The sequence below is a fragment of the Macrobrachium nipponense genome, chromosome 39 (assembly GCF_015104395.2).
Source record: "Macrobrachium nipponense isolate FS-2020 chromosome 39, ASM1510439v2, whole genome shotgun sequence".
In the NCBI taxonomy this organism is placed as follows: Eukaryota; Metazoa; Arthropoda; class Malacostraca; order Decapoda; family Palaemonidae; genus Macrobrachium; species Macrobrachium nipponense.
The window spans coordinates 7,030,184-7,046,495 of NC_061099.1; the positions used below are offsets into that span (position 1 = coordinate 7,030,184).

The following is a 16,312-nucleotide window of genomic DNA, read 5'->3' on the forward strand; positions in this document are numbered from 1 at the left end:
ACTTGAAGACTGTAAAAGAAGGAACATACATTTTATTTCTCTATAACAATAGTTTTAGTTAAGTATAGCTGTAGTTGATTTTGGATGTTAGTGAAATTTTAATCTCAGATTTTATCAGTCTGGATAAATATAATCACAATTATTATTGACAAAGTTGGTTTTCCTTTTAGTCGAAGACATATGTTATATACAGAGTTTTTAATACACATTGGAGTCTCTTGAAGCCTGTATTGAAATAATATTTATAAAGAATAATGTTTCTCCAAATACCTTAAAAATCTGTGATGCTACTTTTAAATATTTTTCAGTAATTAAAAAAAAAGATGGATAAATAGAGGCCTATTTAGTGAACTTCATATCTTGTTTACTGAGTATATTATTATTTGGGAGAATGCTGTTGTGAGAGAGATAATTTCTTTATGGCGAGTTGCAGTCTCTGACTAAATAGGACGGAGATCATTTCTTTATGGCGGGTTGTAGTCTCTGATTAAATAGGAGGAAAATCATTTCTTTATGGCGAGTTGTAGTCTCCGTAAATACGAAAGGATTGAGGTATCAGTGTAGTTTATAATTTTGCATTCTGGCTTTAAAGTTGTTCATTGTAGATTTAGAGTTTTAGTTTTCTATAAGAATTCAATAGGATTGAAACAGCTCCTGATATGTAATCTTTACATTGTTCTGTTCCATAGAATATAACACTTTTTCTATGATAAAACTTCGAAGATGTAAGATGATTTCTGCCTTAACTTCCAAAAGACGAGTTTTGTAGGTAGGTAGTAATTAATGTGCTAGTCTTAGCGGCAAAGTTTCCGAAATGCGAAATATTTGTTGCCTTATTCAAGTCGTAATATATATCACTGATGAAAATGAGACAGTGACGCTCGATTAGAAGTGTTGCTCTTTCAAGTGAAAACTTTACTTTGCCAGTTTATAGAAAAGAAAATCTGTAACGCTATCATGTTCATTGCACAATATTTATAGAAAAAATCTGCCTAAATGATGGACTCTTACAAAAAATTTATTTATTACCGCTCAATTTTTTTTTATTTTAAAAGTTTTTTTTTTCTTTTTGCGTGTTTGTATCATATCGTTGTTTAGGAAATCTCAAAGAAAATGGGTAAGGACAGAGATTAATCAATAAACAATAAGCTAAATTGAGATTGTTTTAAAATGAGTATTGTGCAGCTCTCACGAAGGACTTAGGGGATTTCATAAGAAAACTATCCCAAGCCTTGTCTTCCCAGTGAAAGAACTAAACGAATAAAAAGCAAAATGAAACCTCGATGCTTCTTCCTTTTTGTGTTTCAAAGAGATGTCTCCAAATTATGAGAGTTTGATACAGGTAATATTGTTAACAGAATATGGCACACGTTGTGCCCTGTTGTAGGTAGCGATTAAGATATGCTCGTGTCTGCAGGAATAATATAAAAGGGATAAATGTATCATACAAGGGTCTTGGCAGAAGACGAGGGTCTTTAAAATTAAGAAATATCTGTTTATTTTTCTATAAGTTAGTAAAGGCAAAATAAGAACACTGTAGCAAACTACTTAAGCGAAGAATAATCATCGTTCGTGTTTTAGATACAGTGATACCTATGACACAAATAAATCTATTGTTAAGACAAGCCGAGCCACAACAGTGATGAATTCAGTTCAGTTTACACAGACTCCTTTCGTTTCCAAATCCTGATGTCACTGAAAGCAGCGAAAATAAAAGTAATGCAAAACACTCTGAAACTCTGCTGGACACGAAACATTGTTAGACAGTGGAAAGTCAAAAAGTATTCTAATATCTGAAACGTTTCTTGATGCTCTATCAATAAAAACGAAAGAGAGACCAAACTTTACCTGCCATCGCTAGAGCTTCTCACACAGAGGGACAGATCTTGTTCGTTGAAGGACTGGAAGGACCTGATGCAACAGAGGTGAGTTGCAAGGGTATATATACCTGTTCGAGTCATTGTGTCCCCCAAGATCCTCTTTGGTATTGCGTGCCTGAGGGAGACAGTGAGGAAGGGAGTGGGGGACAGAGTGTGTGTGTCTTTGTGGGGCCGGGGGACTGGAATAGGTGTAATCTTTTTGTCGTTATTGGAAGCGTTCAGGCATAAACTGCAGTGTCATGGATACGTAATGCCATCCATTTATTACCTGTTATGTTTTCTTCCAGCACCAAAGTTGTATTTTTGGATTTGTGTTGTTGTGGATATTTGCACTGCTTGTTATCTGTCTGTGCCCATGTCTATTAATCTATCTATATATCTATATAACTACGGACATATACAGTAGTAACTTTAAAGCGCTTATCTTCCCTGGAAGAATACGTTGCAACCGCTTCATTAAAACAACTGAAATCAGGTCTTTGAATCCAACGGACACCTCAAAATATACCGTCGGGAAACGTCAGCTTTTGAAAAATGTAAAATTTTGTAATCAATAACCTTTTTTAAAGTAAACTAGTTTTAACCTTTACCTGTAACCAGCAACATGTTTCAGGCAGAACGATTTCAAAGAAAGTCACGAAGCATTCACATACTTTTTACCGATGTAAGGGGACTCCCATTGCAGAATATTTCACAAGAGTGAATTTTTTCCTCGCCAAGTGATCCTTATATATTGTTAGTAATTATTCAGCCCAACTTTTATGTCAATGTTAATTTTCAAATTAGTCTTCCTTCAAAAAATAATCATTTAGCAAATTCACTTTTTTGAAATACTTTGCAGTGGGAGTCCCCTTACTTCGGTAAAAAATAGTGTGAATGCTTTGTGACTTTCATTGAAATCGTTCTGCGCGAGACATGTTACTGGTTACAAATATGGGTTAAAATTGTTTTACTTTATAAAATGTTATTGATTACTAAATTTCACATCCTTCACAAGCTGACCTTTGCCGACAGTATATTCTGAGGTGCCCTTTGGATTCAAGGACTTGATTTCAGTTGTTTCAATGAAGCGTATGCAAAGTATTCTTCCAGGGAAAATAAGCGCTTTAAAGTTACTAATGGATATGTCGGTAGTTATTTCGGTGTTTGCCCAATGAATGTTGCATCCATTCAGTTGATGTGGTTTATAAGATTCTCTCTTTTGCGTATTTATCAATATGGGAAGGATAAGAATGAAAATCTCTGTGTGTATTATTGCCAAAATTTTAATGGTCTAAACTATATCCTTGAAAGTGGTAATGAGACAATAGTTCTATTTTTCATCGTGAAGATACTTTTCTTCTTTAGTAATCTATCAAAGCCAGGTCATTGCACATGGTCAGCAGCAATCCGATGGTCCTTGCAGAAGGAAATCTCCGGTTTTTTTCTAGGGATGCACCGATGCCAAATTATTGGCCGATACTGATAGCAACTCTTGAAGCCGATACCGATACCGATACCGATCCCCGTTCTTTCCATAGCACTGTTATTTAAGAGAGTGTACATTGTTACTAAAATCACTTCTTGTTCTCTGGTTATTGAATATTGAAGGTTCAAAAGTTGAAAGGTCATATAATAGGGTTATATAAACAATTTCAAAAGCATAAGTTTTATTGAAAAGTAACATCAAGTATAACTATTAATAATTTAATCCCTTTATTACCTGGATACATTTTGGCTTATATTATGGCTACCATTAGAAGACTTTTAGCAATTTAGGTACATAGTGCTTACTCGAATTCACTAATTTATACTTTTATTCTGAGTTTTAATTTACATATTGGCTAGAAACAGTTAACAGACTCATATATTTAGATTATGAATGGTCCTGGTAATGGAAGAGTTAATCCTTTGCCACATTACAATGCATAAATTAGTTCTATTAAGTAATCCCAAGAAAAATGAGATGCCGGTATATAAATGTAAATAAGATCAAGAAAGGACCAGAGTTTGTTTCTCAGTATAGATCAACAAAACATTGAACTCAAAATAAAAAAGCACAAATCCCTTTTCAAGTTCCAACTAATACTGGATTGAACCATCTGAACAAAGTTGAAATTATTATTTTACCAAAGATAATATTCAATATAATTACTCTAATAATGAAAAGAGTACAGAAAATTAATATTATGCCAAACTTAACTTGGTGTGCTTTGTTAATATATGCATTTGAGGAAGCCTTGAAGGATTTTAAATTCCTATACTAATGACAAAACTAACGACTGGTATCGGCAAGATATTCACTGATACTGATACCGATACCACTGATACCGATACCACAAAAACTAGCCGATACCACCGATACCGATACCGATACTTGGGCACATCACTAGTTTTTTCCCAAGCAGACAGTGCAGTCGCGCAGGCGTCCTTCATGCAATGGTGGAAGTCTCGCATCGTGGAAAAATTGAGACAGTGAATTAGAACAAGTAATTCGATTCTTGTTCATTTATGGAAATCTTAGGATTATTTGGGTACTTCTCAAGAGGTATAATTGCAATTTTTTCCATAGAATATTTTGATGCAAGATGATGCAGGAAGGAAAGAGTGGACTACTCAATCAAACTGGGTATAATGTAATGTTATGGAATGCTATTCACGAATGCGAATGTAAATTTGCACTACATTGCTATTTGCTTTCAATGCGTGTGTCATATTGCACTTCCTTTACAAACATTTGATTATGAAATATAAGATGAAGTGTATAGATTATAGTGTTTGTTAATCTAACAACACTGTCAGTAGTTATCTCCAATTTTTGTGATGTATTTGGATATTGAATGTGGAATTATATCTTTAATTTCCTAAAGACAGTGAAAGAAAGACAGAAACAGCTTAGAGAGAAAGAAAGAAAGAGCGAACAAAGGAAAAGATTCTCTCCACTTTTCCTTTCCGTTTTAGAGAGAGAGAACCCAGAAGAAGATTGTCCCAGTAAATTAAATTTGAGATTATCACGTTCACGTGGCTTCCTGCTGTTGTATGGCGAAAGGGGATATCCAACTTAGCTTATAACCGAGGTAAAAAAAAAAAAAAAAGGAATATTCAGCAACCCAGTCCGGGTAAACTTTGAGGTCGGCCAGTTTAAGAAAAAAAAAACACATCAGTGGAGGAAAGAGGAAGATGTAAATGTAAAAAGTGTAAGAGAAATTATTCTAAAAACAATTTCCAACCCTTTCTGGGGTCTTTTTTACAAGACAGTAGTGAATTTTACCAAGTTATAAATGCTTTTTCTAATAAAAAACTTTATTTTATTTGGTAAAATTATAATTACAGCTCATACAATATCATAATAGATAAGAGTTAAAATCAGTTAGAAATCGTGAGTATATATATTGTAAAATATTTACATAGATTGACTAACATCGAAGATGCAATACCCTTTTGGGTTTTACATGTCTTTTCTAATATTTCTTCGTACTTTTCTTTGCAAATATGCAAAAAGACGTAATTTAAGAGAGAGAGAAGCAGTACGCGCGCTATTGAAGTCAAGATAACTGCTAACTCTCTCATGAGCCGCCCACTTTATTTTAGCCAGTCTAAATTTGCCATTAGTGAAATTATAGGTTATGGAAGTAATGGAAAGTCTTTTCCCGCCCGATTCCTTCAAATTGATGGCGCATAATATTGATAAGCATATGAGTGGATCCGTCCACCACCCAAAACCTGTTATTGCAACTCATCTTAGGGAATCCGTCCGTTAAGGGTTAAACACCGTTGTTGACAGCTTCTGGGATGAAATGCTTAGACGCCCATGCTTACGTCAGAACCATGAAGTTCACAGAATGATTTGTCATTATTCATAATCGTTTCATTTGTGTGTTTGTCTGTATGTCTGTTCCCACATGTATTAAACCTGTATTCATTACTTTATTCATTGAAAGGGGAGTTATCAAGTTGTATATTCCTCACCCTTGAAGCTGGCAGCTTTTATATGCATATTCCCCTCCGTTTCCCCTTCCCCCCTTTTTTGCAGCTATTTTGGAAAGTAACTGCTGCGTCTACTTTCACTGGAGGTGAGTTGTAAAGTAACAACCGAGTGTTATCAAGGAATCTGATATTCATGACAATTCTGTTTTCGATTTTTCATCCCCGTAGGTTTGAACACTTTCATCAGTGATTTCGATGCTGGATAGAGGGTAGAATAAAAACAGAAATAATAATGCCAAAATTTTAATGAGCTAACAGTGGTAATTAGGATATGTTTAGAGTTATCAGTTCATAGCAAAAGATATTTTTCAAGATATTTTTGAAGACTTCCAAACAGTAACTAATCTATCAAAGCCAGGTCATTGCGCTGGGCCCAGGTTCCATGTGCAGGTTCCAAAACCTTAATGCCGGTGATCCTAGTGGTGGGAGAAACTTCTTACTGACTCCTTACTGAGGAGTAGTACAACGAAATCACTAACACGAATTTATTTTAACAAACAAAATCGTATATGTGAATGAAAGAATTCCGCGTGCGTACGATAACGCTGGTGCGAAACAATGGCTGAAGAAGAACGCCTTTACGTAGAGCACGATGGGAGAGATGCTGACCAATAGGAGAGCAGGATCTTATGGCGGTGAACCAATGGGAGAGCGGGAGGATGGTGGCGAGTCTACTCAGTTGGCGGCGCGCAAGTTTTAAAATTGTTATCGGTGGTCCACGCGAATCTCGGGAATTTACAGCAACAACCTTTCGTATCCTGAACTATTTTTGCATGTAGAGCCAAAAAAATCTTCGTATTTGCTTTCATAACTCGAATTTTTCGTAAGTTGAGCCTTTCGTATGTCGAGGTACCACTGTATATGCATTGTAGGAAGTCTGGAAGGATTTTAAATTTCTATACTAATGACAAAAGTATCGGCTGGTATCGGCCAGAAATTCACCGATACCACAAAAACTAGCCGATACCACCGATACCGATGCTTAGGCACATCCCTAGTTTCTTCCTACACAGACAGTGCTGTTGTGCAGGCGTCCTTCATGCAATTGCGGAAGTCTCGTAGCTTGTTAAAGTAGAGACAGTGAATTCGATCATAAAATTTGATTTCTGTTAGTATATGGAAATCTCAGGATTATTTTGGTACTTCTCAAGAGGTATGATTTCAATTTTTGTCATAGAATATTTTGATTAGAGATGATGCAGGAAGAAAAGATCAATCAAACTGGGTATAATGTAGTATTGTGGAGTGCTATTCACGGATGCAAATGTAAATTTGCCGTACATTGCTATTTGCTTTCAATGCATGTGTCATATTGCACTTCATCTGCAAACACTTGATTATAGAATATAAGATTAAGTGTATAGATTATACTGTTTGTTAATCTAACAACACTGTCAGTATTTATCTCCAATTTTTGTGACGTATTTGGATGTTGAATCTGGAATTATATTTTAATTTCCTTAAGACAGTGAAAGAAAGGCAGAAACAGCTTAAAGAGAGAGAAAGGAAGAGAGAGCACAGGAGGAGATTGTCTCCACTTTTCCTTTCGTTTTAGAGAGAGAGAACCCATTAAAGTGTCAGTCAAAAAAAAAAAAAAAAAAAAAAAAAAAAAAAGGAAAATTGTGATTAATCAGGTTCACGTGGTTTCCTGCCATTGTATGGCGAAGGGGGATATCCAACTTAATTTAAAAGCCGGGGCAAAAAAAATCAATATTCAGCAGTCAATATTCAGCAACCACTTTGGGTAAAAGATGTAAGAGAAATTATTTTAAAAACAGTTTCACTTCCTTCTTCCAGAAGTTGAAAATTACTATTTCCAACCCCTTCTGGGGTCTCTTTTACAAGAAAGTAGTGAATTTTACCAAGTTATAAATGCTTTTTCTAATAAGCAACTTTATTTTATTTTGTAAAATTATAATTACAGCTCATACAATATCATAATAGATAAGAGTTAAAATCAGTTAAAAAGCATGAGTATATTTGTTGTAAAATATTTACATAAATTGAGTGACATCGAAGATGCAATAACCTTTTGGGTTATACATGTCTTTTCTAATATTTCTTCACTCTTTTCTTTGCAAATATACAAAAAGACGTCATTTGAGAGAGAGAGAGAGAGAGAGAGGCAGTACGTGCACCCTTGAAGTCAAGATCACAGCTAACTCTCTCATGAGCGCCCACTTTATTTTAGCCAATCTAAAAGTTGCCATTAGTGAATTTATAGGGTATGGAAGTAATGGAAAGTCTTTTCCCACCCGATTCCTTCAAATCGATGGCGCATAATATTGATACACATATGAGTTGATCCGTCCACCACCCAAAACCTGTTATTACTACTGATCTGAGGGGATCCATCCTTTATGGGTTAAACAGCTTCTGAATACTTCCTGGAGGAAATACTTAGATGCCAATGCGTACGTCAGAACCATGAATTTCACAGAAAGATTTGTCATTATTCATACTCGTTTCCTTTGTGTGTTTGTCTGTGTCTGTTCCCACATGTATTAAACCTGTATTCATTACTTTATTCACTGAAAGGGAAGTTATCAAGTTGTATATTCCTCACCCTTGATGCTTGCAGATTATATATACATATTCCCCTCCATTGTTGCCCCCCCCCCCCCTTTTCTTTTTGCAACTATTTTGGAAAGTAACTGCTGCGTCGACTTCCACTGGAGGTGAGCGGTACAGTAACAACCGAGTGTTATCAAGGAATCTGATATTCATGGCAGTTCAGTTTTCGATTTTTCATCCCCGCAGGTTTGAACACTTTCATCAGTGATATATTCGATGTTGGATAGAGGGTAGAATAAAAACGGAAATAATAATGCCAAAATTTTAATGAGCTAACAGTGGTAATTAGGAGATGTGTAGAGTTATCAGTTCATAGCAAAAGTTATTTTTCAAGATATTTTTGAAGACTTCCAAACAGTAACTAATCAATCAAAGCCAGGTCATTGCACTGGGCCCAGGTTCCATGTGCAGGTTCCAAAACCTCAATGCCGGTGATCCTAGTGGTGGGAGAGACTTCTTACTGACCCCTCACTAAGCAGTCAGTGCAGTCACGCAGGCGTTCTTGGTGCATTTAATGAAATCGCGCATCTGTTCAAAGAAGAAAATTCAAATTAACAAAAATAAGTAAAAAATGCTTCGGCACAATCGAGATTTCTGTACAGCATATAATCAAAGCCACCGAAAATAGATCTATCTTTCAGTGATCTTGATATCATCCTGTATGAGCCGCGGCCCATGAAACTTTACCCAAGTCTTGGTGGTCTCGTTTCCTATATCGTTGCCAGCAGAGCGATAATGGCTAACTTTAACCTTAAATAAAATAAAGACTACTGAGGCTAAAAATAAAAGGCTGGAATTTTGTATGTTTGATGATTGGAGGGTGGATGATGAACATACAATTTGCAGCCCTCTGGCCTCTGTAGGTTTTAGGATCTGAGGATGGACAGGCAAAGCCGGCACAATAGTTTTCTTTTCCAGACCATTAAGAATGAGGAATTTCATTTTCTGCTTCACTTGATAATAATTTTAGAGGACAACAAACACATCGTGACATCAGCAAAGGAATCGACTCCTGAATTGAATATTGACCATTTATGTTGTCGTTCCTCCGTTTCTAGTTCTAGTGGGCGGCTTTTATTGTAGCAAGTTGACTGGCGGTTTCGGCATAGGTGTTGATAAGTTGATATTGCATCGAAAATTAAATTATTAAATCATAATTTAAGAATGCAGTCTGAAGCCTGTACTGTTCATCATGGATATGAGAGAAAACAAGGGATGAGAAACAGACTCTTTTTTGGAAAGTTGATGTTGAATGGGACGTCACATTATTATATGATTCAATGATGCAATCTGATAGCTACTCAGAGAAAGGTCAAGAAATGAAGATCCTTTTTAAAAGGTGATACTGAATCGAAATTTCTATCCCTGTATCATACTGGAGAACACTCTAATCTCTACTTAGTCGATTGTAGATATTAGAAAAAGGCAAAGAAACAAAGAGAGAGAGAGAGAGAGTCAAGAGGTAAAGTAGCCCTTATCATTGCCACTTACCTTGAGAGCAGATGCTCCTCCATTACTCGTGACGCATCCTGGAATGGCATCGACGATTTTCTGGATTTGAGCGTCAGTGGTATCTGGCTTCTTGTTGGCGGTGATCTTTTCCTTGAACTTGGCTTGCATGTCTGCAACGTTGATGACTCCGTCTTTCATCTACAAGAATAATAGGCCACCCGTTGAGGTTTTTTTAATACGAAAGGTTTCCGATTATGTATATAATTCTAGAATCGTCAGACTTTGATGTGCCAGTGGTGCGTCCGTGGCATTCAAATTCTCCTCCTTCTACTTTACTAATTTACTTACACTTTTATCTATTTATTTAACTTGTTTGTTTATTTTTCCTTTTGTAATAGCAGATCTCTTCTTTCTGTATTTCGTATTACCTTGTGTTACCTAATTCAGATGAGCACCATATTCTTTGAACTATGTTGTTCACTTGAATGAGGTAACACAAGGTAATACGAAATACAGAGATAAGCATGATTTCCAAAGCAATGGCTCCCTCTGGGCTTGATCAATATGAACAGGGTTCATCTTTTGAATAATAATAATAATAATAATAATAATAATAATAATAATAATAATAATAATAATAATAATAATAATAATAATACGAACTGCAGATGATTGCAGTTGGGTTCACTTTTGGAGGGGAATATTGCATGTTCAAATATTGAAACTAATACAGTCTAATACTTACAACTGCTAAACTGGTGAGAAAGTTATCCCTTACGCAGTCCTTGAACTCTTGTGTCATGCCTTCCAGACGAGGTGGGAAGCGTGGTGCCCCCGCTGTTAGAGTAAGTAACCAGAAAAGAGCCTTTATCGCATTTATTATATTTTTCACTAATTATTTCATTATTTTTCCAACAACAGTGATCAGCAAATATGCGAGCATATTTATGATGTATTTTTGACGATCGAGTTGAGGGGAATGTTTGTGTACATCTGTGTATACTGGTGCATCATATAGCCCAGTTGTATGCTCATGTGTGTCGTACCTCATAGTTGTATGTGCAACTGTGCATTTTATCCTATAGTTGCATGCACATTTGTGCATCGTATCTCTCAGTTGTGTACACATCTGTGCATCATAAAACACAGCTGATTATTAAGTGTGAATTTTTTAATAAACAAAATAAAAATCATCATCGATGATTTTGTAGTCTACCTGGTGGAGGGGGGATGGTGACCTGTAATTTCTCTGCGCAGTCTTTAAGAGCTTTTCCCATCAGGCCGCCATCAGTTTCGTTGCGTGGGGGCTTCAGGATGCCGAGACACTTGCATTCTAAGTTGTCAGCGGCGCAGGGTATGTCTGGAATGTCACGTTTGGTTAGGTTCGTATATCTGGCAATACAGAAACTGCCACATTCTCTGTATGCCTAAGAAAATGTAGTCATATATATATATATATATAGATATATATATATATATATATATATATATATATATATATATATATATATATGTATATATAAGTGCCCTTCAATGGATTCTGGAAACACAGAAGTAAGCAGAGAATCTCAGATTACAGAAGCCGAAGGGTCACTTCATACCATAGAGAAATTTGTTTAGCTTTATGATTATATTTCAATATATCTTATGAAATTTATTTGACAATATGAATAAAAAAAACTAACTTTTTTTTACAAGCTAAAAAGTCACGATAAATGGTAAAAATAATAAAAGTACGTTCTTATGAATATTCGTTTAAAAGGTGAATTTTTAAGGTTTGATAAAGGAAGGAAGGACTACATATCATATTTCATGGATAGGGTGAAATATAATCCGGGATGTTTCCGGAAGAAGTGAATTGTCTCCTTACCTGGTAAGGGTGGGAGAGCATTAACGCTCACAGCAGCCAAAAGCCCGAGAGCTATTGCCAGGTTGAACTTGAAGACTGTAAAAGAAGGAACATACATTTTATTTTTCTGTTACAGTAATATTAGTTAAGTATAGCTGTGGTTGATTTTGGATGTTGGTGAAATGCTTACTCTCAGATATGATCAATCCCGGATGAATATAGTTACTATTGTTATTGAGAAAGTTGGTTTTCCTTTCAGTTGAAGGGATGTGTTATATACAGTTTTTAGTGTACACTGGATTCTCTTGAAGCCTGTATGGAATCGGTATAAAGAATCATAATTACGTTTATCTATGTACCTCAAAAATCTGTGATGCTACATTAGATTATTTTTCAGCAATTAAAAAAAAAAGACGGAGGAAAAAATAGAGGCATATTTAGTGAACTTCATATCTTGTTTTCTTAGTATATTAACATTTGGGAGGAAGCTGTTGCCAAAGAGATCATTTCTTTATGGCGAGTTGTAGTCTCTGGACTAAATAGGAGGAAGATCATTTTTTTATGCAAGTTGTAGTCTCTGTGCAAATACGAATAGGGCTGAGGTATCGATGTAATTCATACTTTTGCATTCTGGGTTTAAGCTGCTCATTGTAGGAAATTAAGAGCTTTAGTTTTTCATAAGAATTTAGCAGAGATTGAAAAAACTCCGAATATTTAAGTCTTACATTCTTCTGTTCTATAGAATGCAACACTTTTTCTGTGATACAACCTCGAAGATTTAAGATGATTTCTGCTTTAACTTACAAAAGATGAGTTTTTTCAATTATGCAGTCATTAATTTACGAGTATTAGTGCCATATTTTCCGAAATGTGATAAATTTTGTTGTTTTATTCAAGGCGTTATATATCTCGGATCAAAATGACGCTGTTTATAAAAAAGAAAACCTTTCATGCTCTTATGTTTGTTGAACGAAATTTATGCAAGAAAAAAAATTGCAGAAATGAGTGGTTTTGACAGAAAAAAAAAAAAAACTTTTATTTTCTATTTTAAAACAGGATTTTTGTCTCTTATTGTGTTTGTATCATATTGTTGGCTATGAAATCTCAAACACAATGGGTAAGGACAGATATGAATCAGTAAACAATAAGCTAAATTCAGATTGTTTAAAATGATTGTTGTGCAGCTCTCACGAAGGACAGAAGCCTTAGGGGATTTCATAAGAAAAACTATCACAAGCCTCGTCTTCCCAATGGAAGCGCTAAACGAATAAAAAGCAAAATAAAACCTCGATGCTTCTTCCTTTTTGTGTATCAAATTATCAGTTTGATACAGGCAACATTGTTACAGGAAGTTAACAGAATATCGCACGTTGTGCCCTGTTGTCAGCAGGTTTAAAACGATTAAGATATGCTCGTGTCTGCAGGAATAATATAAAAAGGATAAATGTATCGTGCAAGAGTCTTGGCAGAAGACGAGGGTCTTTAAAATTGAGAAATATCTTTTCTATTTTCCCATAAGTTAGGAAAAGCAAAATAAACACACTGTAGAATAATAATCGTTCGGGTTTTAGATACTATCACGTACATTGGTGTCATATATACTTTTCGTGAGCCCCGTGAGGAGACAGTAATGCCTGTGACACAAAAAAAAGACATTGTTAAGAGGATCGTAGCCACTGCAGTGATAAATTTAGATACGTTTACACCGATTCGTTTCCATTTTACATCCCGATGTCGTTATTGAAAACAGCGAAAATAAAGATAATGGAAAATGCTTTGGAACTCTGTTGGTAACGAAACATTGTCAGACAGTGGAAAGTCAAAAATTCTTCTAATATCTGCAACGTTTCTTTGTGCTCTATCACTAAAAACGAAAGAGAATCCAAACTTTACCTGCCATTGCTAGAGCTTCTCACACAGAGGGACAGATCTCGTTCCTTGAAGGACTGGAAGGACCTGATGCAACAGAGGTGAGTTGCAAGGGTATATATACCTGTTCGAGTCATTGTGTTCCGGAAGATCCTCTTTGGTATTGCGTGCCTGAAGAAATCGTAGGGGAAGGGAGGGTGGACAGTGTGTTTATGTGGTGCCGGGAATTGGTGTATAATCTTTCTGTCGTTATTGGAAGCGTTCAGGCATAAACTGCAATATCATGAATACGTAAGGTCTTCTATTTATTGCCTGTTATATTTCCTTCCAGCTCCAAAGTTGTATTTTTGGATTTGTTTGCTTGTGGATATTTGAACGTCTTGCTATCTGTCAGTGCCCATGTCTGTTGATCCATATATATATATATATATATATATATATATATATATATATACCATATATATATCTATATATATAATATATATATATATATATATATATATATATATATATTCTGTATATATACATATATTTAAATATATGTTTGTGTTCTTATGAATGTATATATGTATATATATGTATGTGTATATATACATGTACATATAGTCAATGCATACAAAGGATTGATATTCTTTGTAAAATTTTTGTTTTCAGGTGATATGAAATTTAAGGGTCAATCTATGTACTCAAAATGAAATAAAGGCCGTATTGCCGTGCTTATTAGCCTCCCCAAAGCTGACCTCATTTCAGCTTGATCGGAAGCTTAGTTAAGAAGGGAAAAATCGTGTTAATCGGACAAGTCACGTGATTTCATTGATAGAATAGTGGGTTGTGCACTTCGAATCATTTTCTTGCATAGTGATTCATATATATTCTTGATAATTATTCAGTCCAACTCAGATGCCAAAACTAATTTTTAAATGAGTCTTTAAAAAATGAGTCCTTAAAAAAAATGAGTCCTTAAAAAAAAATTCCCTTTTTGAAATATTCTGCACTGGAATCCCCTTACATTGCTAAAAAGAGTGTGAATTCATCATGACTTTCCTTGAAATTGTTCTGTGGGAAACGTGTTGCTGGTTACAAATATAGGTTAAAACTGTTCTACTTTCAAAAGGGTTATTGATTATAAAAATTTCACATCCTTCACAAGCTGACGTTCGCCGACAATATATTTTGATTCAAGGACTTGATTTCAGTTGTTTTAATGAAGCGGTTGCAAAGTATTCTTCCAGGGAAGATAAGCGCTTTAAAGTTACTACTGAATATGTCGGTAGTTATTTTGGTGTTTGCCCAATAAACGTTGCATCCATTCAATTGATAAGGTTTATAAGATTTCCTTTTTTCGCGTATTTATCAATGTGGGAAGGATATGAATGAAAATCCCTGTGTGTATTATTGCCAAAATTTTAATGGTCTAAAGTCTATCCTTGAAAGTGGTAATGAGACACTAGTTCTATTTTTCATCGTGAAGATACTTTTCTACTTTAGCTGGTTAAGTAATCTATCAAAGCCAGGTCATTGCACATGGTCAGCAGCAATCCAGAATTTTGTTGCCGATGGTCCTTGCAGAAGGAAAGCTCCAGGTTTCTTTCTAAGCAGACAGTGCAGTCGCGCAGGCGTCCTTCATGCAATGGTGGAAGTCTCGCATCTTGTAAAAGTTGAAACAGTGAATTAGAACATAAAATTTTATTTTTGTTAATATATGAAAATCTTTAGAATTATGTCGTTACTTCTCAAGAGCTATGATTTCAATTTTTGTCATAGAATATTTTGATGCGAGATGATGCAGGAAGGAAAGAGTGGACTATTCAATCAAACTGGGTATAATGTAATGTTATGGAATACTATTCACGAATGCGAATGTAAATTTTCAGTATTTCAAACATATCTTACCTTGCACTTCATTTACAAACATTTGATTATACAATATAAGATTAAGTCTATAGATTTTAGTGTTTGTTAATCTTACTATACTGTCCTTAATTATTGATCTATTTTTGTGACGAATTAGGATTTTGAATCTGAAATTATATTTCTAATTTCCTCGAGACAGTGAAGGAAAGACAGAAACATCTGAGAGAGAGAGAGAGAGAGAGAGAGAGAGAGAGAGAGTTGTGAGGGCGGCGTGAGGTAGTCTTAGGTATTTACTTCGAGATTGTCTCCACCAGCCTCCGTGATGCATCGAGGCACTTCCTTGACGATTTCCTGAACTTGAGTATCTGTGACGTCATCACCTTTGTTAGCGTTGAGCATTTCGGTTAGTTTCGATTCCACGGCAGTGGCGTTGACTTTTCCTGATCCGTCCACCTTGAAAATGGACGAGTAACTGAGTGTTTGGTATGTGAGAGGAGGATTGATTGATTGATTGATTTGTTTTCAAACTGGCGTCACAACACCTAGGATATCGACGCCATAATGACATGAAATAGGAAACTAAAAATGAAGGAATAAGATTAAAAGGATTTTCTTATGAGAAATATCTAAAAATAAATAAATATAAGGAGTTTCATATCAAAAATATCTAAGATTATATTAATAGAAACATAACCACGTTTATTTTTTATAACTTTGACGATTATGTTTTTGGGTTTGTTTGTGTTTTTGCATGTTTATTTTTTGTCTTAAATTTTTTTCCTTATTTCTAAAGTCTAACGATAACTTGAAAGAAAAAAAGATGAATAAATGATGTCGATTTTTGCTTATTGGGATTATAGAAAAATTG

The 16,312-nt window shown here is 35.1% G+C and overlaps 3 protein-coding genes and 1 long non-coding RNA gene across 5 annotated transcripts in view; 1 reads left to right on the forward strand and 3 right to left on the reverse strand.

The window, feature by feature from the left end:
- Nucleotides 1–1,976, reverse strand: part of LOC135210075 (uncharacterized) — a 14,192-nt gene extending 12,216 nt beyond the window's left edge. For both annotated transcript variants that reach the window (XR_010313448.1, XM_064242873.1), the window contains exons 1-2: nucleotides 1,849–1,976; nucleotides 1–9 (exon numbers count right to left, since the gene is read on the reverse strand). The exon at nucleotides 1–9 is cut by the window's left edge and continues 65 nt beyond it. Coding sequence is in view for 1 of the 2 variants with exons in the window: in XM_064242873.1 (XP_064098943.1) it covers nucleotides 1–9; nucleotides 1,849–1,961 (122 nt within the window). In the remaining variant the exon portion in view is untranslated. The remainder of the gene's footprint in view (nucleotides 10–1,848) is intronic.
- Nucleotides 1–16,312, forward strand: part of LOC135210085 (low-density lipoprotein receptor-related protein 4-like) — a 471,815-nt gene that overhangs the window by 255,964 nt on the left and 199,539 nt on the right. The window lies entirely within an intron of this gene.
- On the reverse strand, nucleotides 8,669–13,720 carry LOC135210076 (uncharacterized). Its single transcript, XM_064242874.1, has 6 exons — nucleotides 13,615–13,720; nucleotides 11,743–11,817; nucleotides 11,089–11,232; nucleotides 10,618–10,709; nucleotides 9,912–10,070; nucleotides 8,669–8,948 (listed from the first exon to the last, which is right to left on the reverse strand). The coding sequence occupies exons 1-6, from the start codon at nucleotides 13,619–13,621 to the stop codon at nucleotides 8,892–8,894; spliced, it is 534 nt and encodes a 177-aa protein (XP_064098944.1). The 5' UTR covers nucleotides 13,622–13,720; the 3' UTR covers nucleotides 8,669–8,891.
- LOC135210498 (uncharacterized) lies at nucleotides 14,979–16,238 on the reverse strand. Its single transcript, XR_010313516.1, has 2 exons — nucleotides 15,739–16,238; nucleotides 14,979–15,238 (listed from the first exon to the last, which is right to left on the reverse strand). It is a non-coding gene; the product is annotated as an uncharacterized LOC135210498 (long non-coding RNA).